The 26,923-nt window shown below is 48.6% G+C and overlaps 1 protein-coding gene across 1 annotated transcript; it reads left to right on the top strand.

The window, feature by feature from the left end:
* Positions 1-214: 214 nt before the first annotated feature.
* Positions 215-22,735, top strand: LOC125943023 (uncharacterized). Its single transcript, XM_049661356.1, has 5 exons — positions 215-379; positions 7,008-7,162; positions 8,820-8,905; positions 9,487-9,567; positions 22,569-22,735. The coding sequence occupies exons 1-5, from the start codon at positions 266-268 to the stop codon at positions 22,718-22,720; spliced, it is 588 nt and encodes a 195-aa protein (XP_049517313.1). The 5' UTR covers positions 215-265; the 3' UTR covers positions 22,721-22,735.
* The last annotated feature ends 4,188 nt before the right edge of the window (positions 22,736-26,923 follow it).

Raw genomic sequence — 26,923 nt, 5'->3', positions numbered from 1 at the left:
GGCCGTGGTAGAGGTGAGGTGGCAGGCAATATCGATGCTCATGTTTATCTTAAGTTCGTGGCATTTCAACGCAGCCCCTGCACATGCTGCAGAAAAGTAGCATGCTAGAAGGGCACTCTTTCACACCGCGATCTTTGACGTTTATGCCATGGCCACCTGCTCAGAGGGCTCCGAAATGATTTCGCTCAGCAGGGTATACCAACTCTAGCCCACAGAAGCAGAACTTGAGTGCGCGTTACGAAGATTGCAGGAATAAACAACGCCAATGCTAACATACCTTGTTGCGTGTTTGTTAATTCCTGCAGTCTCATCTATGCGTGGAGAATGTAAAGTGGACCTCATAACAACTGAATTTGATCATAACCCGGATGCTTGGAAGGTACGTAATTATCTCGTTTCAACCATGTACACCAATATTATTAGTCAAGTTGCTTGAAGATTAATGAAATATCTATGTAGTAATATTGAGAAAGTTGTCCTCGTGTTTTTTTGTCTGCTTTATGACTATTCTCATAGATTTAAATTAGGTACTTGTATATTTAAAGATTTATAAAAAAACAAGGATTAATTTTGTAATTGTTGTTTAAGTACAAGTACCTGACATGCTTTACGTTAGACCTCTGTAGTAGAGGAAAGGTTGTGGCCAACTTATAGTAATGAGCGAATAGAACACCACATTATGTCATTCTGCAGCATTTGGCCTAATATTATGAACACTGATAAAAACTCTAAAGCTATAGTCCAACCAACCAGCGTGCTCTATGTTCTTTATTTGAACACGCGGCTCTTTAGTGAGGAAATTATGTGCTTAGTTAGTACTTAAATGTATTTAAACAATGTGAGACATGTTCTTTCTCCGCTATGTATGAAGTAGCAAGATGTGAAGCAGCTACGTGTGAAGTAGGAGAATCTCTCCCAAGTTTTATGCTAGTGAACGGTTTCACCTGTTCTGCTGTTGCTTTTTTGATAATTCATCAATTATTTATTTTTGCATCCATTTATGTCATGCAAGGGGTTATATATATATATATATATATATATATATATATATATATATATATATATATATATGTGTGTTTCTTGAATGTTGAACACATTGGACCCGACGTAACAGATGCAGGATATAGACGGTGAACCTTTTGGAAATAAGACAAATCTACGTAACGTTATCGGCTGGTGGACCAGCCTTCGTCAGAGTACAGTAACACATGAGCCTGTGTTACTGCATGTGTTACTGTACTCTGACGAAGGCTGGTCCACCAGCAGCAAACGTCAAGTAAATATTGACGCGAAATAAGTTGGCACGTGGTGACACTGGCCCCTTGAGGCGAGAACAACGGAGTTCGTGGTTGCGCGCGCGCTCTCCGAGGTCCAGCCATTATTAAATTTGAGGCAACAACAACAACAACAACAACATTATTAAAGGCTGACGTGTTTTTTACCTATCTGTTGCTGGTCAACTATTCTAGCTGTACTAGCTGGGTGACATTTCTGGTGGAAGTGCTGGGTACGGTCGATGTTAAGATCTCCGGAGCGTACCCCAGACCTAAGCCAGGCGAGTAGTTCGGCCGAGCTTACCCCTGTGCACGTACGTACCAGCCGACGTCTCCAGGGACTCCAGCCACAGCACAGTCTGCTACCCGAACGAAGTAGAATGATGAATCAACCACCTCCTGCCGCTACTGCAGCATCGCACGGGGTTGTCAATCAGATCCGGACGCCGAAACCGTTCCACGGGAGTGCTTCAGAGGACGCCGACGACTGGCTTGACCATTTTGACCGGGTCGGCAACGTCAACGACTGGACCCACGAGCGTAAGCTTCGCTACGTGTACTTCGCTCTTAAAGATTCCGCTAAAATATGGTTTGAGAACCACGAGGCGACACTGACGTCATGGGAAGAATTTTGTCGGCAGTTCCTTAATGCCTTCGCCAGGGCGGACAGGAAGGAGAGGGCGGAGTTAGCATTGAAGTCGAGAATTCAAGGCCCGAATGAGCGAATGACGGCGTACGTAAAAGACATGAATCGGCTCTTCAGACGTGCGGACCCTTCTAGCAAAGAAGGTGCGCCACCTAATGTGCGGCGCCAAAGAGGAAATCTTTGCTGGCCTCATTCGAAGTCCGCCGAAGACACTTGCAGAGTTCCACGACGAAGCCGCTGCCATCGAAAAGGCCCTTCAACAGCGGGCCAGGCAATACAACCGCGACGCCGTGATTTCAAGGGAGCTCTCTGCCGTTACCCTCGGCAACGATGTCGGCGCTTTGCAAGAACTCATCAGGGCTGTCATCAAGGAGGAACTGCAGAAGATGCAGACGACCGCTGCCTCTGTGGGACAACTTTCCATTGCGGAAATGGTGCGCGCCGAGGTCCGACAGGCCGTCCATGGTCCTGAACAGTACGAGGCGTCACAGCAGGGAGCGCGTCCTGAAATGAGTTACGCTGACGCAGTACGCCGTCCACCACCCTCAAGTGCGTATAGCATGGTACACCCCGCTCAGCAATTGGACGTAAGCTTCAGGCCTCGCAGCCCACCGCACATCGCCGAAGCAAGAACTAGGAAGAGCGACGTCTGGCGCACCGCAGACTACAAGCCCCTTTGTTATCATTGTGGCGAAGCCGGGCACATCTACAGAATGTGTCCTTATCGTCATGTGGGGCTCCGAGGATTCTCGCCGAATGCACCTCGTCTACGACCTGGTGAGCGGCCGCCGGAAATAGAGAGTTTCCTCACGAATCGTGCCAATGGTGATCAACGATGGCACGAGCCCCGTTCGTCGTCTCCTGCTCGTTACAGGTCACCATCACCAAGCCAAGCCTTCTCTCCCGGCGCTCTCAGACGCCACTCGCCTAGCCCGGCGGCTCGGGAAAACTGAGTTCAGCGACCTCCGGAGGTGAGGCCGCTGACGTCGACTGTGCGCAAGATCCTCCACTACGACGACAACGACGAAAACAGAATGACGCAGACGTACAGACGCAGTCAAACACCGTACGAGAGGTAATAACGTCGAACATTCCCGTCACCGTAGACGACGAAGAAATAACAGCGTTAATCGACACTGGAGCGGACACCTCAGTTATGAGCATGGACCTTGCCTGCAAGCTGAAGAAAGTTTCTACCGAGTGGACTGGGACGCAGATTCGCACTGCAGGAGGTCATCTGCTAACCCCGGTAGGAAGATGCACAGCGCGAGTGAGCATTCGTGGGTTTACGTACCTCGGAGATTTCGTTATCCTCCCAAGCTGTTCGAGGGACCTAATTCTAGGAATGGACTTTCTACAGGCTAATGGAGCCGTGATTAACTTACAAAAGTGGCTGGTAACGTTTTCAATGGCGCAGGCCTTAGCAGGGAGCAGCACTGACGACACGTATGTCAACGCCTTGAGGATTGTCGACGAGAACATCACGGTGCCGCCAAGGAGCAGCGTATTGACCCTCGTAACCTGTGACGCATTCGACGACATTGCCGAGGCAAATATCCCGCTGTTGCTTGAAAGACACATCTGCATCGTCCGGGGCCTTGTTCGAATGCAGAATAAGTGCTCGCAAGTTTTGTTGGCAAACTTCAGCCATGAGTATCAGCACGTCCCTCAAGGTACATCTGTGGCCTTTCTGAACGACATTGCTGACTTCGACGTCGGCACGTTACAAGTAACTTCACCGGATGCAACAACTCACGCCAGCCTGAGTACCCGCGTCCACATTAATGCTGACTTAGCAGATGTACAGAAGGACCAGATACTGGGCCTAGTGACAGAATTCTCTGGCTGTTTTTCCACAGAATCTAAAGTTCAGCACACCTCCATTACGCAACACCGGATAGTTACAGAGGAATCGGCGCGGCCTGTTCGTCAACACCCGTACCGCGTGTCACCTATGGAGCGGGAGGCGATTAAGCGTCAAGTTGAAGAAATGCTCAATGATGACGTCATCCAGCCGTCGACAAGTCCGTGGGCGTCGCCTGTCGTACTAGTAAAAAAGAAAAACAACACGCTCCGCTTCTGCGTTGACTACAGACGGCTTAACCGAGTCACCAAACGCGACGTTTACCCCTTGCCACGGATCGATGACGCTTTGGACCGTCTGCGTCATGCTGAGTTCTTTACTTCGTTAGACCTAAAGTCAGGGTACTGGCAAATCGAAGTGGATGAGCGTGACCGTGAAAAAACCGCCTTCGTGATTCCCGACGGGCTATACGAATTTAAAGTCCTGCCTTTCGGTCTCTGTTCCGCTCCTGCTACGTTTCAACGAATTATGGACACTGTGTTCGTCGGACTAAAGTGGCAGACGTGTCAAGTGTACCTAGACGACGTTGTTGTGTTTTCCAGCACGTTCGATGACCATCTCACCCGGCTATGAAGTGTCCTTACCGCAATACGCAAGGCAAACCTCACCATCAAGCCTGAAAAATGTTACTTTGGGTTCCAGGAACTCAAGTTTTTAGGCTACGTGGTCAGCTACCAATGAGTACGACCAGACCCAGAAAAGTTCGCTGCCGTTGCCGAGTTTCCTCACCCTAAATACAAGAAGGCTGTTTAGCGGTTCCTGGGCCTCTGCGCTTACTACCGTCGTTTCGTTGAAGGCTTCTCGAAGATTGCTGAACCTCTCACGAGACTGACGCGACAAGATCTGCCCTTTGCGTGGACGGAAGACCAAGAGCAGGCCTTCGCCGAATTGCGCAAACGCCTTCAATCCGCTCCAGTGCTGACGCATTTTGATGACACCGCGGAAACTGAAATTCACACAGCCGCAAGCAACGTAGGACTTGGGGCTATTCTGGTTCAATGGCAAGGCGGCGCAGACCGTGTAATTGCGTACGCGAGCCGTAGTGTTACAAAAGCAGAAGCTAATTATTCAACCACCGAAAAAGAATGTTTAGCAGTCGTGTGGGCCATCAGCAAGTTCCGACCTTACTTATACGGCCGGCCATTTCGAGCGATCAGTCACCACCATTCGCTCTGCTGGCTTGCCAATCTACGAGATCCATCAGGTCGCCTCACTCGTCGGAGCCTCTGCCATCAGGAATACGACATGACTGTTGTCTACAGATCGGGCCATAAGCATAGCGACGCTGACTGCTTGTCACGTTCTCCTATTCCCTTGACATCCTCCGACTTGGAGCTAGATTTGCCGTTTCTTGGTGTCGTCAACGTGGTGCGCATGGCTGACTACCAACTTGCAGACTCTCAACTGCTTCCAGTCATCCGATATCTCGAGGGAGTTGACGTTGTTGTCCCACGCCCACTTTCACGAGGATTGACATCGTACTGCCTGCGGAACGATGTCCTGTACAAGAAAAAATTTCGAGAACAGCCAAGAAACGTTCCTTCTCGTCGTTCCGACGGCGCTGCGCGAGGAAGTTTTACAGGCGTGTCACGACGATCCCTGTGCCGGCCACTTAGGCTTCGCGAGGACATTAGCGCGCATATGGCAGAAATACTATTGGCCACACCTATTTTCGTCGGTTCAGCGCTATGTGCGAACATGCCGTGACTGTCAGAGGCGTAAAGTCCCACCCGTCAAGCCGGCCGGCCTCCTTTAGCCTTTGGATCCGCCTCCGGCGCCGTTCCAGCAAGTGGGAATGGACCTTCTGGGTTCGTTCCCCACGTCTTCTTTGCAGAACAAGTGGATAATCGTGGCAACCGATTATTTAACTCGCTATGCGGAGACAAAAGCTGTACCACGGGGAACTGCTGCTGAAGTCGCCAGCTTGTTCGTGCACAACATCGTGCTTTGTCACGGTGCACCCGCTGTGCTCATTACTGATCGCGGTGCAGCGTTTACAGCGGAGTTGTTGCAACAAGTCGTCACGCTGACGCATACGAACCACCGAAGAACCAGAGCCTATCATCCCCAGACTAATGGCTTAACAGAGCGCCTGAACAGAACAGTGGTCGACATGCTATCCATGTAAATTGATGTGAAACACAAGACATGGGATGAAATTTTGCCATACGTGACCTTTGCTTACAATACCGCTGTGCAGGAGACCGCCGAATTTACACCATTCGAGCTCGTTTACGGACGTCGCGTTACAACCCCCTTAGACGCCATGCTCCCGGTACACCACGGGACCACAAGGAATGACACCACTGAAGAGTTCGTCGAGAAAGCAGAGGAAGCTCGCCAGCTTGCTCGGAATCGCATCCGCACCCAGCAGAATACCGACGCCTGCCGTTATAACCGGACCCGACGGAACGTCCAGTACTCACCAGGCGACCGCGTGTGGGTGTGGACACCTATCCGACACCGGGCTCTCGGAGAAATTGTTGCGCCGCTATTTCGGCCCCTACGAAGTTGTGCGCCCCCTCAGCGATGTGAACTATGAGGTGGTGCCTCAAAGCTCTGATCCTAGTTCGAACTGTCCCCGTGCTGAAGTCGTCCACGTAGTACGGATGAAGCCGCAATACGCACGCGAGGGATAACTCACAAACCGCTTTAGCATTGTGTACATTCCTGCATGTTTTTTCTTCTTTTCATGTTGGCACTCTTGCACATATTGCTCGCCCGCTGCCCTTGAAGCGACCGGGTCGGTCGCCTTTGAGAGGGGAGCAATGACGCGAAATAAGTTGGCACGTGGTGACACTGGCCCCTTGAGGCGACAACGACGAAGTTGGTGGTGGCGCGCGCGCTCTCCGAGGTCCAGCGATTATTAAAGGCTGACGTGTTTTTTACCTACCTGTTGCTGGCCAACTATTCTAGCTGTACTAGCTGGGTGACAATATGTCTTATTTCCAGAAGGTTCGTCGTCTCTTTCCTGCATATATATGTACACTTAGCGTCATGTGTTCGTGCGACTGATACATATGACTGATACGTATTCCGTATTGTGGTTATTTTTGCGTACCCCGAGAGTAACTGTTGCTGCTTCGCTCTGCGAGACCAAGTAGTGCGGAGATACCCTCTCCTTTAGTTCTGGTTCGTAGGCAATGTGATGTACTGCTAAAAAAAAAGACATGATTAAATTTCACGAGAAAAACTTAACAGGCTGACCACATTTAATTTTCAGCTTATTGGCAAGACGCATAAAGACTATTACCTGATGTTTGTGTCCAAAAAGACAGTCGACCTGAAAAAGTGCGTTCGCACGGTCAGAAGCATAAATGTTCCCACGAAAAAGTTTAATCGACAGCTAACGTACAGTTACTGGGATGGCACTGAGCTGTGAGTATAAGTTTTGAAACCTGTATGTCGTAGTGGATTACAGGCGTTGCACACTCCTCTGAAAGGACACGCCAGTGCGTCATTGAAGCATGTACCTAGCTAACACAACGGCGGGTCCCTTCCGGGTCGTGGAGAACGTCTGATGTCCCTGTTTCCCGTCGTTACCCAACCGCACATCGGCACACCCAGTGGGTGCTTGTAAGAGGTGCGCGGGAATGAAAATAGCGCGTGTTTCCTCAATCTGAAAGGCACACTTATATCACTGAACAAATTGGAAACGGCGCCGGCTGCAAACGTAATATTTATTATGGAAGATACTGACAGAAGCCCTTGATACGCCAGGCTGTCGCGGATGCCCGTGACAGTCGTAGCACACCATCTGTGCAATGTAAATTTGAAATGTCTGCGCTATACGGAATATCTGTAGTACTTTATTGAACGGCAACGCACTTAACTGAGACGTAGCCGAACAATAAGATGGATAGACACACAACAGCGCTGACCAACCAACTAGCCCGCCAATTCATCCTTAGGAAACGTACAGTACGCTTAAATCTCTAATTGTTACACATGGGCAACATTTCCCCAACATGATTTGGACGGCCATTTGTCGGCTGTGGGAATGTTGATTTGTAGTAAAAATGGATAAAAACGAACGTCTCATAGATGTTAATCCAAAGCATGTGGTTTGCTGGGTGGCTGAAAAAATTTATCGATAGGTGCAAAGAAGAGTTATCCAAACAAGGTGAGCACAAGGTAACTTTTATTTTATAGTCGTGGTAATTACAATTCAAAGTAAATATTCTGGGCTCCAAGACAGGTGCCCGCGGTGGCTCCTCCGCCGTAAGGGGTTCTCGGAGTCGCTCCTCGTCACCTAAAATAACGTTCACTGCCTACCTGCCTGCCTGCCTGCCAAGACAGGTGATGTTATTGGCTGCTCTTTGATTGACTTTTGCTGCCGAGCAAACCACCGAATGAAAACGGTTTGCGGTAGTGCCCTGCCTCTGCGTCGCTGTAAACAGCTGGCAGAGCAAGCGCGCACGCACACGCACGCACACGCACGCACACGCACGCACACGCACGCACACGCACGTACACGCACGCACACGCACGCACACGCACGCACACGCACGCACACGCACGCACACGCACGCACACGCACGCACACGCACGCACACGCACGCACTGGCACGCACACGCACGCACACGCACGCACGCACACGCACGCACGCACGCACACGCACGCACACGCACGCACACGCACGCACACGCACGCACGCGCGTAAGCACATGCGGATGTTACGTAATTTGTGCCGTTTCCTCGATTGTAGATGGATACTGATATGGCAGCTACAGTGAGTGCGCCTTTTATTATTGCCTCTTTCTTAATATACATTATTTATTAATAACAGGCTAATACGCTAAGGTTAATAAAAACCGCGTGCTGAGGGTCGTGTTTTTTTTTCTCACGTTATTTATTTACTCAATCCTGGTATAGCAATTTATTTAAAGGTCATCACCGAAATAGGTGGCACAAGATAGGAAACAGTGTTGCGTTCCAGCTGCGTTAGCCACGTAAAGTGGTTTTCAATCACAACATCAGTGTCAACAAAGTGATGCGAGTTTCTTGAGTGCTTTTAATTTGCATCCTTTGCAGACACACTGAAAATATAACTCTTGGAATTAAAAAGACAAGCCAATGTTACGTATATGAAAATGAGGTGACGGCAACCAAGGGCAAAGGTAATTATACGAAGCTTTATCTGTAAACATTTCTTAGCAAAGTTATTCTTACAAGTTTTCAACCGTGGGTCGAGGCAATAACAGTAGCCATCCTTCAAGAAAATAGGCGAGTACACTTTGGCAAAAGAACAAGAAATTAATAAGCACGGTATCATGCCAGCGTTATTTGTGAAACAATCGGGAAGCGTCATGCTTGAAAGGATAATATCACTAATTTACGCCACAAAACAGGCTAGTCAACTTCCACTCACGACATATTTGCGAGTTTTATATGCCTCGTAACGTGGTCTGAAATGACCTTGTTCTGTTTCTTGTGTAGTTAAGTGGGCTTCGGAGGAAATGATCGCATATATATAGCGAGAAGGGCCTTTGTAGCCAAAGGGCTCAGTTTCTTATCGATCAAGTCATTACTCGCGAATTACCTGCTGCATGCCGGTATCCAAAATGCTTGCGAATGCACGGTCTTTTCACGACTCCATACTGTATACACTTGAGTTCTTGGTTCTCGCGTTTCTGCCGTTACTGTTCAGAAAAAATACGAAAGCGCCTATGTATGTGATATCATCTTTCCCAAATTACAGGTGGAAAACGGGAAAAATGGTACAGCGAAGTTATATACAGTGATTACAGCACGTGCTTATTAATGCAATCAAGAACCTTGGGTATGTATACTCCAGTTCCCCAATTTTTCAACAGTTTCCACGACAATCGCTGGCCTTCTATTCACCCTTGTTCGTTCGCAAACGAAACCTTGGCAGGTTTTATGGCCTTCAAGTACGACTGGTGATTGGTAGTTTCGCGCGTTGTTTCTGCTATTTCAATCAACACATTGTGGCAGTCACTGTGCAAGAAATTAAGGGTTATTTGATTTCTGGATCAAATTAGGTGACCGCCGAAGCTGAGGCTGGATAGCGCTGAAGGAACGACGAAAGCAATTCGAAAGAAGTTTTCAGTGAAGTATATAGCGCTTGGTTGACAGATAGCCCCAGTCTACGGGACCAGCGCAGTCACACCGTTTCTTGCTAGTTTTGAAGGCCCTCCGCCTGATGCTTCCTGTGACAATGCTATATAATTAGATGAAAACAGCTTTACCATGCTTAGACGATACAAGAGTACCAGTCACGTGACTGTATGCATTTAATGACACGCCTCGCGTTTTATACACAGACTAAGAACAAGATCACCAACGTGAGGCGGCCACACGAAGACTAAACAGAAAAGCACTCGCGGAATTTTCATCATGCATTCATATGGTCGTTTGCACTGTCACAGCAAGTTACGCAGTCGGGTTGCTATGTAGATCGGTTCGTTGAACTCGTTGACATTAATGCAGTGCTTTCTCACGATGGATCCATGGCAAACTGTAGGCAAACATCGCTAATACACGTGGTTCCAAGCGGCTTAGAAATCGCTATGGTTTCTCTAGAAACCATATACTCAGGACCAATCCTCAACAGTGAATTTAGGAGTGGAAATGCGCCTGGGAGCCTTCATAAGCGTCCGAGCTTTTGTTAACGCCAATAAGTATTTCAATTGTCTTAAGACGTGAGGTCCGGCGATCAAGCAGAGCCGGAAGAATTACCCTTAAAGGAATTCCTAAATGCCATTTGGTGCTCCCCCTAAGCACTATTTTATGTGTATGCATTGTATTTTATTGTTTTGTGCTGTTTTACTACTTGCATCATTGTATATGTATGTTTTGGTGTTAGTGCTGCTGTTGTCCACCACCTGCTATAGCCCCATTCTTGGATGCAAAATCTGAAGATAAAATCAAATGAATAAAAAAAGTCAGAAGTTTTGATGCATTTCGTTCCTGCTTGTTTGAGCCTTTTGCCATTGCTTTAGTTAGTTGTTCATAAGCATAACATATACGATTGCGCGAAATAAACGAGTACATAATGACGCAATAAACGTACGACGCAAGATGTTGTAGTGCTTGCAGTGTACTTTCTATCCACTTTGAAGGAAGCGTGCAAAACGAGGGAGATGCGTCTTTGTGGTTGCGCTTATTTCCCGATGTTCAATAAATTAAAGGTAAGCGTTAAGGGCCCCGTGTCGCAGCAAATCCAGTGTAGGCGTCGGCAGTGTTGCCCGTGAGAAAAAATCATCCCGAACTACAGCCACGCAGGCGGCCTCCGCGTGGCGCATAGGCGTTTCTGAAATAACCGAATTCCTCAGAGTAATATGCGCCAGAAAATTCGTAAAGTACGACTTACCCAAAACCTACAGGTATGATAGTTTTGGACTGTAATTTTGGTATAAGAGCAAATATAATTCTGTTGCGCGGAAACTCACACAAACCGCCTTTTTCTCGCAATGAGTCACCATTTGTAGCCTCTGCCTTACGGAGATATGAACCATAGATCTGCCCTGCACTGCCGCCGGGATTGGCCAACCACTGCTTTCTGTCGACGTTACGCCCTGAAGACATCCCGAGATCCTGGCCATAGACAGCTGCACTGTAAAATGAAATGGAAGTGGGCAGGCGATGTAATGCGTAGGGCACATAACCGGTGGACCATAAGACTTGCACATTGGATGCCAAGGGAAGGCAAGCACATTCGAGGATGGCAGAAAGTTAGGCGGGGGGATGACATGAGGTAATTTGCAAGCTCAAGTTGGAATCGACTAGCGCAAGGCTATCGCGTTATGCTCTTTAAGGCGAAGCTTAAGCTTCCTCCAAGTTTTTGAAGGGTTCATGTGGTTGGGTATGTCAACTAGTGTATCGATCACTTGAAGGTGCCAATTAGCTAACCAACATAGGAGAGCGTACACGCTGGCATATGCTGCCTGAATACACACTAACCCAAGACAGTGACAATGGCGAGCTGCCTGTGTACTAGATAAGGTATAGGCCTTCATCCCTCGATATAAAGAACATATATCAAGAACACAGCCGAGATAACGCGCGAACTTTTCTAAGTAAGTGAGACAGAGGTTAGCGAATCTCTATAACACAATTAACTTCACATGAAAGGGTCAAACGTGTCGGAAATGGCTACCTGTTTGGCCTGAAGAGGCCAGGCTGGATGCTTGCCATGTTGGGCTATGATGAATATAATACGGTATATTCCGTTTAATTCTTACACCGGAAGTCTGCGGGACACCTCGCCATAAACAGTATCAGTGCGAAAAAGGTGGTAAAATGAAACTGAGCCGCCGCTAAAACATTACTCGCAACCGCCTTTTTGACTGTCAAATATAGTTTGCATCGTCCAGTTGAACTGAAGCTGCGAACGACTTCAATTCCTCTTAACTGACTCCACGTAGCGCAACTCTATATAGGCACTACGCCTCCTAAGATTATCACAAATGCTTGAGAAAACTTTTTTACGCGCTTTATCAACAGGTACGTAGTGATGCTAAGCTACGTAGTGATGTTTGATCCACGGCTTTACGGCTATATATATTGAATAACCACTTGCAAACTCTTTTACAAGTATTTTTATTTACAGATATGTATTCTTCATTTGCATCAATAACAAGAAATTATGTTCACGTCCTTTGAACCATTATGTCTCTGTTCAAGTGCACAAAAGTTCTCCCTCAGATTCTTCACTACAAAGGTGCATTTTGCCAAGATCTGTGCGCGCGCGTGTGTGTGTGTGTGCGTGCGTGCGTGCGTGTTTAACTTGACCTAGGAACTACTGTTTATCTGTTTTTATTGCGATAGCAATTATATGGACACTTCCACCGGATTTCTGCCGTCGCCGTCGCCGTCGCCGTGAGGTTCCGTATAGATAAAATCTTCGCCGCGCGCCGTATGCCCGAGCGGAAGCGTGCGGGGACGCACGCTGTCACGGAGAGCGAACGCACTCAATCTTCCACGCGCAAGCAAGGAAGCGGGAAGCGAGCGCCGGAGGGAGCGCGGGGGGGGGGGGGGGGCGCATTTCTACTCTGCCAACAACCGCGCTCGTCGCTCGCTCGCACCGTCTCTTATCTCCACACGGCTCTGACCTTTATGCGCCGTGCATTCGCCGCTCAGTTTCCGTTGAAGCGATAGACCGCACGTACCTTCGCCCGCTGCGACGTATATGCGCTTACTGCCAGCGTTTTGACAGTCGTTGTCTGCAGTCATTCAGTGTGATCTATTCATGTTTGTTTGTGCGCGCTCACGCCACAGTTAGTAATAGTCGGGCCACATTTTCCAACGCACGCTACACATGCAATGCTGCCCGGGTCGGCAGGGCAGCGCTACAGGTGTGTCCCTTCGCACGCGCTGCCCACGGGAAGCGCTTCTCATTAACACCACCGTTTCACACGCGCCTTCTCGTGGTCATCGAGTCTCTCTTCATGTCGGTCTACTTACGCCGCAGCACACCTGCTTACTTAATCAGCTCATGTTTACTACAATTCATATTGCTACCAAAGCCGCTCACCTTACTTCGTATGACATTGCTGTGTTGCTATCGCATTCATTGCTTCGCCCTTAGGGCGAAACTGTGACATTTTTTTTAACCTATTTCACCAATTTTTTTCACAATAATTTTGTCCCGGAACCGCAACATAAATTGGCTCACATGAGCCCTTGGTCATATTAGTAATAAGATCCGGCGAATGCTGCAGTTTTCAAAGAAGAATCTTGTGTGTTCATTTTTCCGATGTACTAGTTCTAGGTGGCAAAAGTAGCGGCTGGCGCTTGCATGTGCGAACGTTCTCCTACAATCACAACAAAAAGAAATATGTAAATAATTTACTGAGTTTTTTAACGCCAATGCTGTTTTTCTCGAGGTCTCCACTGACCTCAGTTGTATGGATACAAAAGAAATTACGTCATCGCTTGACATGGCGGACATTCGACCGGCCCGCTTCAAGCCGAACGAGTACTAGTTTCTAACCCGTTTGTCCCCTTTATGGGTAAAGAATGATGTTGTAGACTTTCGCTACGCTTTATCTCACCTCTGCAGCAAAGTTCTAGTGTTTTCTCGGCTCTATTCTTGATACTAGTTCTCAATATTGAGAGATAGAGGCCTAGCCTATGGTCATATTACGGTGAAAGATATATAGTCTTTATATGAGGACATTCGCAAGGCACGATTGACCACATAACTTGCCATCGGAGAACGCCCATTGGTCCTCTGACGACAGCGACTATCCATCCGGGTGGCGACGCAGCTTCAAGACAGAAAAAGTTTTACCTCGTTCGGACGCAACATTCGCAGTACCTCGGCGGTGGTCGTGCCCTCCCCGGTAACATGTCGCATGTTTCTCAAGGGTCACGTGACTGCGGGTAGCCTCGCGATAATCCTGAAATCCGTCAACCACTTTCACCGCCTACTCTGGAACCCGGGACACGCGGGGTTACAGGGGAACGAACAGGCTAACGCATTAACTTGACGGTCTAGAAACTGAGGGACGGCGTCCTCTTCTTACCCCAACCCCTCGCCCTAACCCTCACAATATCCCATCAATTCAAATGCTGAAGATATCCTTGCTCATGAGCGCGGAGTCTGCAAAAAATACCCGCCGCCTCAACCAAACTGAGCGGGGAATAGGCCGCCGATTGGCGCAAAATACAGACCAGGGTACTCCCCCATCTAAACATGCTAAACGCCGTATATACCACTCGCAAAAATCCCAACTGCCCTTGGTGCGGTGCCATACCCACCCTAATACATCTAACCTGGCAGTGCACTAAGCACTCTCATAGGGCAAATAACAGTAATATATAATGGAGTATTGGGAGGCACAGCTCGCCTGCTCCTACCTGGCAGGGCAAAACACCGTAATTAGCCACATCAGGCAGGCGGCAGAGACCAGTGGGGCCCTGAACTCAGGGGCTCCAACGACCCTTCCCTAAAATCTTTTCCTGTCTGGTAAACTTTCTCTCTCTCTCTCTATATATATATATATATATATATACATATTGTACTGGAGATTATCGGTACTGGCACGGTAAAGTGTGAAAGAGAAAGTCGACGAACTAGGAGTGCGCGCTCGATCGGTGTCCAGCTGAGACTGCTCCGTCTTCTTGTACATCAGTCAGACGCCCTGTTGTGGACTTGCAAGAACATCCCGTGACATTATATATATATATATATATATATATATATATATATATATATAGTCACGTAACTAGTGAAGGCCACCTGCTGTCCAGAGGCTTGGTCAGTCCCATGGCGTCACGAATTTTCTCAGTTGAGCAGTTAGTTCGGCACTCATAACAGAATAATCGGTGCCAGTGTGAACAAGGGCAGTGACCGGGTAGTTGTTGACCTGAATGGGGATGTCTGCGGAAACACTTTGGTAATTGACGGCATGCAGCGGTGAAAGGGAATCGGTGGCAGTCGGCTGGGGTATCGGGAGAGGAGGAAGTTTTGTAGATCCTTCAACAGCGTCCCTACCCCCGGAGGTCGCTGCTCCTAGTTGCCCCGGCGTGGGCTCGGAGATCTGCCCACAATGCCATGAGCGAACGGCAAGTGTTGGCTAGAGAGAGAGAGGGAGAGAAATAGAAGAGAGGAAAGGCAGGGAGGTTAACAAGACGAAAGTCCGGTTTTCTACCCTGCACTGGGGAAAGGGGGTATATGAATAAAAAGAGAGAGAAAGGAAATAGAGAGAGCACAGTTTCGCGCACATTTGAAGCTTCTCACGACGTCTACAGAAGGTCGCCAAGACCTGTTGACTTGAGGTAGTGCAACAAGGCTTTCGTGGCTTTCTGTGCCATCGACGCATACGGCCATGGTCCAAGGATCTTCATTTCCGAAAATGGTCGAGAGTCCAGCCGGTTCAATGCTGTCCGGAGAGCTGCATGCTCGACGTCGAACTGGGGACTGAGACAAGACATGTTCAATTGTTTCTCTGGTTCCACAAGAGTCACACATGGGTGTATTCCCCATTCCAATGCGGAACGAGTAGGCCTTTGTAAATGCCACCCCGAGCAATAGGCGGCACAATACTGTCGCCTCGGAGCGGGAAATGTTTGATGGCACTTGAAGCTTCAAGGATGGGTCAATTTTGTGGAGACGGCCCTTTGGGTTAAGAGAAGACCAATATTTGTGTGTCATAGCTTTAGTCACGATATGAAGTTTTCCTGAAGTGTCAGTCCTGGATAAGGGGATTGGGACTGGTCGGCCATCCAGATGAGCCGACCGGGCGGCTTCGTCGGCGAGGTCATTACCAGCAATGCTGGTATGTCCCGGTAGCCACTGAAATATAATTTCATGCCCTTTAGCGATAGCTTGATCGTGGTCTCATATACCAGCTTCTCATGAGTCCTGTGATAAATGCCAAAATGCAGACTCTGAAGTTCTGCCTTAGAATCACAAAATATGACCCATTTCTGAGGTGTCTCTTGCAGCAGGTATTCTACAGCAGCACGCAGGGCAGCAAACTCTGCCGCCGTTGATGTTGTGACGTGTGACAGTTTGAACTTGAGCGTGGTTTTCGTGGCCGGAATGACAACGGCACCTGAAGAACTGGTAGATGAGACGGAACCATGGGTATAGATGTGTATTCGGTCCCAGTAGGTCTCATTCATTAATAGCAGCGTCATCTGTTGCAGAGCTATTCTTGGGTGATTGGCCTTCTTTACGCCCGGAATACTTAGTGTTGGCTAGGTGACGTAGAACATCGAGGAGATGGAAACCGGGACTGGCGCCGCGGAAAAGTTGGGGAGTGGTGGCTCGCCGAGTACTCGGCAATAGCTCGAGGACGCTCACCATCAGGGGGTCGACGTGCCTCTGGGTGAAACACAGGAAGGCCCACCTGGCGGTATGGACACTCTCGGTATAGGTTACCTGCTTCACCACAATGGTAGCAGAGTGGCCGATTGTCGGGAGCGCGCCACACACTAGTTTTCCGCACGTTTAGACTTGGGCTTGCGGAAGGCAGAGGGCTCGAGAAGTACTGTGCCGTCTGTTGCGTGGATGAACGGGACGGATAGCCCACTGCCGACAAAGGAGCTCTTAAGGCTTCGGCGTACGACAGGAGAGGGGCTGCGGCTGCTGGCGCGACCAGCGGCTGACCCAGCAGCTGTACCAGCTGCCTGACGTCTTCGCGAACCACATCACGTAGAGCAGTCACGTACGGTTGAGGAGACACAGCATTAAGTTGTTGCAGCTCCTCGCGCACAATACTGCGCACGAGTTCCCTGAGGGTCGTTAAATCGGGGGTTGTGCCATGGCATACGAGAGAGATGTAAAGTTGCTTGGGCGCTCGTACTGCGAATACCGCTGCCGTAGCAAACGCTAGAGCACTGCACGGGCTCGGGCTTACCCGAAAGCCCGGCCCCGGCCCGGCCCGTGGGCCGGGTCGGGCCGGGTAGGGCAGTTTTTTCACGGGCTCGGGCCGGGCTCGGGCACAGCATGGGCTTTTTGACCCGGGCCCGGGCCGGGCTCGGGTATTTCGACACGGGCCCGGGCCGGGCTCGAACTTTCTGGTGGTGCATGTAACGTGCAGCGAGTTATCCTCACGCGTCTCGGCTCTGAAAAACATGTTGCCCCGGCGCAGCTGGAAGCTAGCAGTGCTACTCCCTGCGTACTTCCCTTTTCTTCTTCCATCATATTTTGCGCTGTTTCAACAGAATGTAAAAGTCCAGAAAGACTGAAGTCGCCTCAAGCCAAAGGATGCCATTATATTTCGTACCTAAATCAATGTAATTAATGATTTCAGCGTGGTGTAGGCGCGTTCGCGACTTGCTGATTCTTCAAAGACGAATTGGTAAAACGATGACTGGTAAGATAATTCGTCACGTGGCTTAAATATGGCACTGCGTCCATCCATGATTGCACGCATGTTCTCAACCAGCCGCCTAGCAGCAGCTCATTACACTGTACCGTGGAGGAACGAGAAGATTTCTTTCTCCATTTACTCCATCCATGCGCTTCCTCCATCCGCAGCTTCCTGTGGTCGTTCCATTCATTGACGCTGGCAACTCGATTGTAGTGGTCCAGCCACTCCTCAACATCCTCGAAAGCGTCCCGTGAAACGACCGTGGGGTTCGCGACGCGTTGAAAATCCACGGAGCAGGCGGAGTGCTGGTCTCTCCGGTCTGGCTCGTCGTTAAACACCTTGTCATGTTTCTACACTTTACTGAGAGAGGGTACAGTTCTGGTGGTAGTCCTAGTTGTCGACGGCTGCGCCAAGGTCAGTGTCGAAGGTGTTGCGATCGAAGTTGGTAGCTGGTGTGTTGGCCGCAGTGCATGGAACAGTTTACACAGCACCTCCACCACTCACGTAACTAAATATATGGCAAAAACTATTAATTTTCATCTAATGGAAGCACGCAGTTACCGCCTGACACCTTTACTGGGAATGCGTCCACGTCATCGTCGACCTCAGCTTCCGCAGAAGCGACAAAACCACGACACAGCTAACTGTTATGCTCGTGGCAATATACAGGGTGTTTCAGCTAACACTTTCAAAATTTATTTAAGGTTGCCCGTGGCAGATAGCCTAATTCTAGCTAATGAGCTGGTCTACTCGAAGAGGCGGACATTTGTTGAACAAAAAATTGAAATGCATAATCTATTAATCAACAAAAGTTTCCAATTAAGCTTTTAACTAATTACCTAAAGGCCCATATTGCAATTTACAAATTGCAGCCGCGGAGTTCGCAAGACGGATCCACTCGGAATTAATTCTCAGGATGACACCAGTTTAGAGATATTAATTCGTGAACTTTGCGGAGAAATGCTTTGGCGTTCCAGTTAATTTTGTGCGTCAATGCATAAAGCGACGTTTTCTTAAGAAACTAACTGGAACGCCAATGCATTTCTCCGCAAAGTTCGGGAATTAATATCTCGAAACTGGTGTCATCCCAAGAATTCTTTCCAAGTGGAACCGCCTTGCGAACTCCAAGGCTACAATTTGTAAATTGCAATATGGGCCGTCCGGTAATTAGTTAAAAACTTAATTAGCGAGTTTTTGTTAATTATTCGATTATGCATTTCAATTTCCTTGTGCAACTAATATCCGCCTCTTCGAGAAGACCAGCTTGTGAACTAGAATTGTGCTATCTGTCACAGGAAACCTTTAATAATTTTTGAAAGTGTTCGCTGAAACACCCTCTCTCTCTCTCTCTCTCTCTCTCTCTCTATATATATATATATATATATATATATATATATATATATATATATATATATATATATGCCGCAGACGACACGCACTTGTCATCATGGATTGTCGTTGTTTCAGGCAGCGCACGGCAGAATATATCCTCCCCTCGCTCGTGTATCAATGCTCGCGGACTTATCAAATTGGTTTTACCGCATAAGCAGTTCTACTCGAGATCTCCCGCAGACTTCCGTTTCACGGTAACTACATCATCACCCGACATGGCTCAACACAGGATAAGCGTACAAGTACATGAGTCAGCGTACACGTATAACAATCTTCATTACCGCTACATAAGTGCCGGTCACCGGCTGTGTTCTCTACAGAATTACGCAGCGAAACAACAAGCGCTACCTGAATATCCTCACCGCAACAAGTAAATGCTTTCAAGCGCATGATTCCTTTATTAAACCGAATTGATTTATTTTACTCTTTCTACGCTTGAATCGCAAGCTCAGGAAAAAGATAGCCGAGATCAACAAACAGATAGACGAGCACTGCCAAGCCCTTTCTAGGCAGCAATGGGACAAAATTTGCAATTCAATCGACGGGCAGATGTGCACGGGAGGAAAGTGGAATCTTCTGAAACACTTGCTCGACGACTCCGGCACCAAATCAAACCAGAGAAGTGTCCTCGCTAAAGCGCTACCCGAAGCCAAGAAGTCGTCTTCGGAAGCAGAAGTGCTGGAGGCGCTAGCTAAGAAGTACCTGCCATTCAAAACTGTAGCCGATGAGGCGGTATACCCAGTATACAAAGGGAAGCTGAACTCCACGCTGGACGAGCCTTTCCAAGTCAGTGAAATCCGCCGCGCCCTACAAGACCTCAATGGTAGGTCGGCACCCGGCCCGGAACACATTAACAACAAGGCTCTCACAAACCTAGAGGACGAATCAGTCGAGTTTCTCACAAATTAGATAAATCGCAGTGGCATTTGGGAGGAGGGAATTGTACCGGAACAATGGAAAGTGGCGAAGGTCATACTCATCCCAAAGCCCGGTAAACCGCCGAGCTTGGACAACTTCTGCCCCATGTCTCTGACCTCATGTGTAGGGAAGGTGGCTGAACACGCCATTCATAACAGAATTGCCGAGTATATCGAGACCAACGACCTTTTCCCTCACAACATGATAGGTTTCAGGCCAGGCCTCTCCACCCAGGACGCCATGAAGCTTATCAAGATCCAAATCCTGGAACGCTGCACTCGGGACACGAGAGCCATCCATGGTTTGGACCTGGAGAAGGCCTTTGATAACATCCGTCACGAGTTCGTTCTCGACGCCATCTCCAAACTCGACCTGGGTTCGTCCTTCTATGCCTTCGTCAAGTCTTTCTTGAGCAAACGATGCGAATCCTCAAGGCTGGAGATTTGTAATCAGAGAAAATGGAGCTGAGCGAAAGAGGCACCCCCCAGGGGTCAGTCATCTCACCGCTCCTCTTCGACATCGCAATGGTCGACCTCTCGAGATACCTAGGCAAGATCCAGGGCATCGGTCACACGATCCTCGCGGACGACATCACTGTCTGGTGCGCGGGAGGCAGTGACGGAGAAGTCGAAGCCGCTCTCCAGGAAGCTGTCGACACTACAGAGCGCTTTCTAGCGGACACGGGACCCAAAGAAATCGGAACACCTTCTCTACAGCCCCACTAGAAAGGGTCTTAAGCCACAGAACTAGAAACCCCCCACCGAAATCGACATTAATCTCTACATCAAGTGCGGAGATCCGATTCCCAAAGTCGCGTCCATTAGAATCTTGGGAATGGCACTCGAAGGGGCGGGCACAAATAGCATCACCATTCACAAACTAGCAAAGAAGACGGATAGCGTCATCGGTCTAATCAAGCGGGTAGCTAACAGAAGGAGAGGCCTGAGTGGAAAGAATCTGATAAGGCTACTTCACGCTTTCTTGTTAAGCCATTTCACGTACGTAGCGGCCATGCACGTCTGGAAGAGGGCCGAGCGAGACAAGCTAAATGCCATGATAAGGGGGGGATCGAGAGCGCGCTCGGGCTACCAAACTACACACGCACCGACCGACTTCTGCAGTTGGGCATTCATAATGCACTGGAAGAAATTGCAGAAGCACAGAAAGGGCACAGACTCTCAGACTCTCTGGCACCACGGTGGGCAGACGACTCCTAACAGAGATGGGCGTCCCCCTGGCTAAGGTCGAAGACTCCTACCAGGGCCTTCCGAAAGAGCAGAAAGACCACATCATCATATCCCACGCCCCACGCAATATGCATCCCCAGTGCAACGTGGAAAGAAGGAAGGCCAGGGCCGTGGCGCTCCTACGCCGGGCGACAGAACTCCCTGGCGGCAGCTGCTTCGTTGACGCGGCCCAATATGGCAACAGCAAAAATTTCGCAGTAGTGTCCATCAATCACAAGGGTTCGACCGTTAACGCAGCTTCGGTACGATCGAAGCACGTCGTCATGTGCGGCCGAGCAAGTGGCCATTGCCTTGGCTCTCCTGGACGCGAAACATGCCAACATCTTCAGCGACTCCAGGGCAGCCATCCGCGCCTTCAGCGTTGGTGCCGTGTGTAAGGAAGGCTGTCGCATCCTCGACGGCAAAAGCATCGCCACCCACACTCTCACGTGGTTCCCCGCTAACATGGGATCCATCATGGGAGGCCCCACAAACCTCAACGAGCTGGCTCACTCCAAGGCGCGAGGTCTCGCTTTCCGCGACCATGGAGAACTACCCGGCCGGCCAGGAGTGGTGGAGAACAGAGATCAACCGACCACATATAATGAAATTATGCAGCGCTTTTATCTCGGCAGGAGAGACTTTCCCCTTCCTCACAAGAAGTTAAATAGAGCGCAGGCATTGACCCTCAGATTATTGCAAACAGGCTCGTATCCCAGCCCGGCTTTAGTACACAAGCTTTATCCCGACACTTATGCCAGTAGTTCTTGCAGGCACTTCAATGACTTCGCTAGCTTAGACCATATGCTCTGGCGTTGCCCCTCGTTACAAGGCACGGAACAAATAAATGAGGACAAGTGGCTCTCCGCTATCAAGAGCCCCGATGCCGGGGCGCAACTATGGGCTGTCCAGAGGGCCCACGATGCGGTGGTCGGGCATGGCCTGACTGTCCCAACGTGGGAGCGGCCCGCTGCGCGCTGAGTCGCGTACCTAAAGACGTTCATTATAGTTTTACATCCATCCATCCATCCACTCTTTTTACCGTTTTAAAGGGACTATAGCTTTCGAGGGCTCTTTCCCCAGTTTTCTTACTCGGACTTTGGCCTTTTTCGCCGAACGTCAGCTAGCTGTTTGAGACGCATGTGTTGTCACGCGAGACAATTATGACGTCTAAAGTTTAGATTCTACGGTCGGTAGCAGCGTCTCGCTTCACCGCCGGCTTTTCTTGCGCAGTTCCAGGCCGTGTTGGGCGCCGAAATCCGCTCGTGTCTCTTTTCGATTGCACCGAAATGTATGCTTCTTCCATGGCTAATACACATTTGAATGCCATATAATTTCAAAACTATTTGTGACTACTTTCACTGTTTTCACTCAGCTGCAGGGGCCGTTGTTTCTGCGGTAAGCAACGTTGGTTCAGAAATCAAATAGTCGTAAAATTTGATTTTGTTTCTTTTCAGGATACAACGTCTGGACGGCAGTGGATTATATGAAACAACACAACGAAACTCCTTATTTGTGCGTCCTCTTGTATGAAATTTTTGCCGGCACTGAAAAGCACTGGGTGTACGACTCAGATTTATGTACTCAACACCAAGTCAAGATACCTTAGAACAATACGCTTCTTTAACAAAAGAATCGCCATGTCTGCAGTGTTTCTCGCCTCCTTCTAAGAAATTATTTGTTTTTACCTGGTCTAATGCTTCCGTTATAAGTGGTTTATGGTTTGGCAAAAACGTTCTGAATCTGAACGAGTAATCTAATATATCCAAGAAGAAAGTTGATTAGCCTAAAATATAAGCATACTAAAAAAGCAGTGCTTTAAGATAAAATTTATACATTCGTAATGCAATGCTGCTTTTTTTTTATTGCGATAAAGACTTGCCGTTAAGGCATAATTCTTGATGTGTATATTATGCCTTAACGGCAAGTCTGCTTGGTTCTTAACGGCAAGTCTGCAATGCTGCTTGGTTCTTTCACAAATTGTCTACATATGGTGGGATGCAGCTCTACGCAGTCTTAAATTAGATGAACAGCTATGGGCAGCCCAACGGGCCCGCGAGGCGGCCGAAAGGCTAGACCTTTCGGTCCGAACGTGGGTGCGGCCCGATTCGGGCTAGGAAACTAGCGCGACCCAATGGACCTCGAAAAATTTTTCCATCCATCCATCCATTCCACTATTTGAAGGTGGATGACCCGCGAAGCTGTTTAGCGCACGACACAGAGGTGACACAAAATTTTGAACAAAGGCACGAACATATTTATTGTCCATATCGGTGGTCACCGTAACGATAGGCATGCACACACATTCCCGTATCACCTCTTTTATTAAATGTCACGTAAGACAATGAATGGCTCATGCGCCCTTAAGCAATGGCCCATGACCCCGTAAACGAGGCCCCTCCCATTTACGACGACCGACGAGAAGTTAAATTCTACGCTGGAATGATGAGCGGCAACGGAGCCAGCTGCAGACGAACGCGCGAGCAGTGGCACGAGCGCGTTCGCGCGGTTGCGCCGTGGGGCGCCAACGAGCCAGCTGTGGAACAAGACGACGACGCTCCAGCCATTGCTGATGATGATAGTTTCTGCACACAGACACCACGAAACCGCGGATCTGAGCCATATACAGCTTCGCTGTATAACACGTAAAAGAGGCTCAGATTGACGTCACATTTCTTAGGGAGGTTCCTGTAAACAAAATGAATTAGTGGCATTGAAAAGAAAATATGTTACACTTTGGTCTGGGTGCGAATCAAACCCGGGCGTCCGGCGGGCGAGACGAGCGCGCTTCTCTATTCTATTTCTCAATTTCTCTATTCCTCTATTCTATTTGTTGCATCATGTATATGCGAGAAAAATACTATACGCGAGAAACGTGCAAGCCCTAGCAAACACATCTCGTATCCTTATCCTAGAAAGCACCTATAAATCTCGTTGAGACCGCCATGCACACACAAAAACTACAACTTCACGTAGCTTTGAACTTTAAAAAGTGGCAAAGACAAGCAACTTATCAAGAAGTGGTACCAGTCCGGTTGAAACTCTGTTAAGTCACACCTGTCCTTCAAATGACCAATCATATGAGCATACTGAAATTTCGACTAGACAACAGGTTCAGTGTTTCGGTCCAACATGTGCGTTTTCCATAAGCTATGTTGTCCAATAAAGAAAAACATATCAAAAGGCACGTCTTCTACGTGGAGTGCAATCAAGTGTCGAATGGTATGCTGATTCAAAATGAAGTCTTTGTTAAGAGTTCTTTGAAGCTCATCCGAAAATAATATTGCATCTTTACAACTTATGAAGCAATGCTCTATCGTCTCGGGTACATCGCAAAGGCGACAATTCACAGCGGATGCAAAAAATCCTTTTTTTGTCTAACCAAGTTTTTACAGGTAATGTTTCACTGTGTATTTTAAAGAAAAATAAATACCACATAATTACCTTGGTGTTCCTTTTGATGCATATAAGCTTAGTGCACATTTCTGGCGGGAACGTGTACCGGCACTTCAACGCCTAGCGGATAGCACTACGCCACACCGCCTTTCTATATTTGTTAGCGCGACGGCTTGTAACTTGTTCCCGGCTACAAAAATATTTTATGTGCTGCAGATACTGCATTGTGCCTGGACTTATATTCAACGATTCCATAGTATGTTCGATACTTTTGTGTGGTCTTCTACCTTTGAGCTTATGGGACGAGACCCCTATGAGACGAGACGAGAATATCTTTAGACCCATATGTGCTGGTGGACTTGGTCTGGTGCATCTATTTGTGAGACAGATTGTTTGTCGTTTATTCTTGTTTCGAGATACTTCACACCCAATTCTACGGTCCTTCATGCAAGTTATTATAGTAAATGCCTTACCCAACCTAATAGTTTCATCCCAATATCCTGAACGACCTTGTTTGTGGGGTTTTATGTATGAAGTGTATTTCGCTGGGTAATACCTCTTGGTTAGGTTTTCTACTGAGTAGCTCTACACAGTGTCCAGAAAACAACTCTATAAAGATTTGATATTGTTACGATGCGGAAGTCACATATAAAGATGTATTTATACTATTTACAAGAGAGACAACGATACATAATCAAAATGGCTTTCCAGACTGAATCCACCTCTACACATCAAATCGTTTTCTTCTGACTGGCACTACTCTCGGTTGCGCCGTAACATAACCCTCGCCTGCAAAGGCGCTGTCTCGGCGCCAACTATAAGGCACATGTACTTGTGGCAAAGTAATTAAGGCTTCAGCCGGGAGACATGCACAACGTCAGTGGGGCCACGCGAGTACAGCGGAGCGATCTCGTAGTTCACATCGCCAGGAGGAGGAGGGAAAACTTTATTTTCGTCAGATGCAGAGTTATTTAAATTACTGGGTTTCTTCTGCTAGGTGATCGCCAAGCTGACGCAATATCGCGTAGGGCCCTGGGTAGTACGGCATCAGCTTTCCAGCATCAGCTTTTTCGGCATCAGCTTTTTCGATCTTCTGCGTGGCTTGAGACTCAGTGAGCCGGAATCTGGCGACCTGACGCGCCACGTGAGCCCGGGCGAAGACATTTTGGGCATATTCAGTGGGAGTGTTCGTCGATGAAGGAAGCCGTGGTATCGAAGGTCAGAGTAGGGTGGCGGCCCAACAGAAGGTAAAATGATGACTAGCGGTCTCGTGATGGGACGAATTATAGGCAAAGGTCACGAAAGGTAGCGTGCTGTCCCAATCACTGCGGTCGTAAGAACCGTACATCGACAGCATTTCTGTCAACGTGCGATTTAGCCGCTCCGTCAGTTTTCTGCGGGTGGTAGGTGGTCGGAAGCTTGTGCTCGGCGGATTATTGCCTGCACAAATAGCACAGTAGGTAAGTTGTTCGGCTCACTGGGGCGGGATAAAAAGCCTGCAGGAGCCATGGCTTCAAGTTCTCGCCGCACTATTCGCGTGAGGTCGTTATATGATGATGATCGCAGCATTGTTACCCTGTCGTCACAAAAGGATGTCGCAGCTGTGTTCGGCAGACGTTCGAACGGCGCTGAAATGCGGCGGCTCTTGGCCTTCTTTAAGCGTTGACACTCTTTTATGATTTCCTCTGCGGTTTCCCAATTTTTGCACATGAGTAAGTTGAAAGCATCGTCAGCGATTCCCTTCTGTACATACCCAACCTTGTCTGCTATATCGCTGTCGGCCTGATGGCATAGAGCCAGCACGTCCTGGATGTAAGATACGTAGGACTCTGTGGACTTTTGCAAGCGGGTAGCAAGCTCTTTCTTAGAGGCGCTGTTCCGCCCGGCGGGACAGCCGAACAAGTCCTTCAGCTTCGGCTTGCGTGTCCTAGTCGTTAAGTTCTTCCTCATGGTTATCATACCACACCTTCACGGTGCCTTGTAGGTAGAACACCAGGTCAGCTTACATAATCATCGGATCACATTTGTTGTGGGCAATTACACGCTCATACTTGGCGATCCAGTCTTCCACGTTGAAGTGGTCGGTGCCGCAGAACGTTTCGGGATACCGCGGCTGAACCAAGACAACCCCGACGTTGATGTAGGCCGTGCCTTTCCGGGTCATGTTTCGTCCGCCATGTTGTCCAGTCCGAGGTGACGACCACTGCGGAGCTCCGTTGTTGCCTCTCGTGGTTATCCCACACCTCCACCAATTTGTTACGATACGGCAGTCACGGATAAAGATGTGTTTACAATATATACAATAGCGGCAACGATATATAAACAAGATGGCTGTCGAGACCCAGTCCACCTCTATACTTCAACTCGTCTTCTTCTCACTGGCGCCACTCTCGGTCGCAATGTAACAATATCAATA

Source organism: Dermacentor silvarum, chromosome 2 (genome assembly GCF_013339745.2).
Source record: "Dermacentor silvarum isolate Dsil-2018 chromosome 2, BIME_Dsil_1.4, whole genome shotgun sequence".
NCBI classification, from domain to species: Eukaryota; Metazoa; Arthropoda; class Arachnida; order Ixodida; family Ixodidae; genus Dermacentor; species Dermacentor silvarum.
This window is presented reverse-complemented; position numbering and strand designations above follow the sequence as displayed.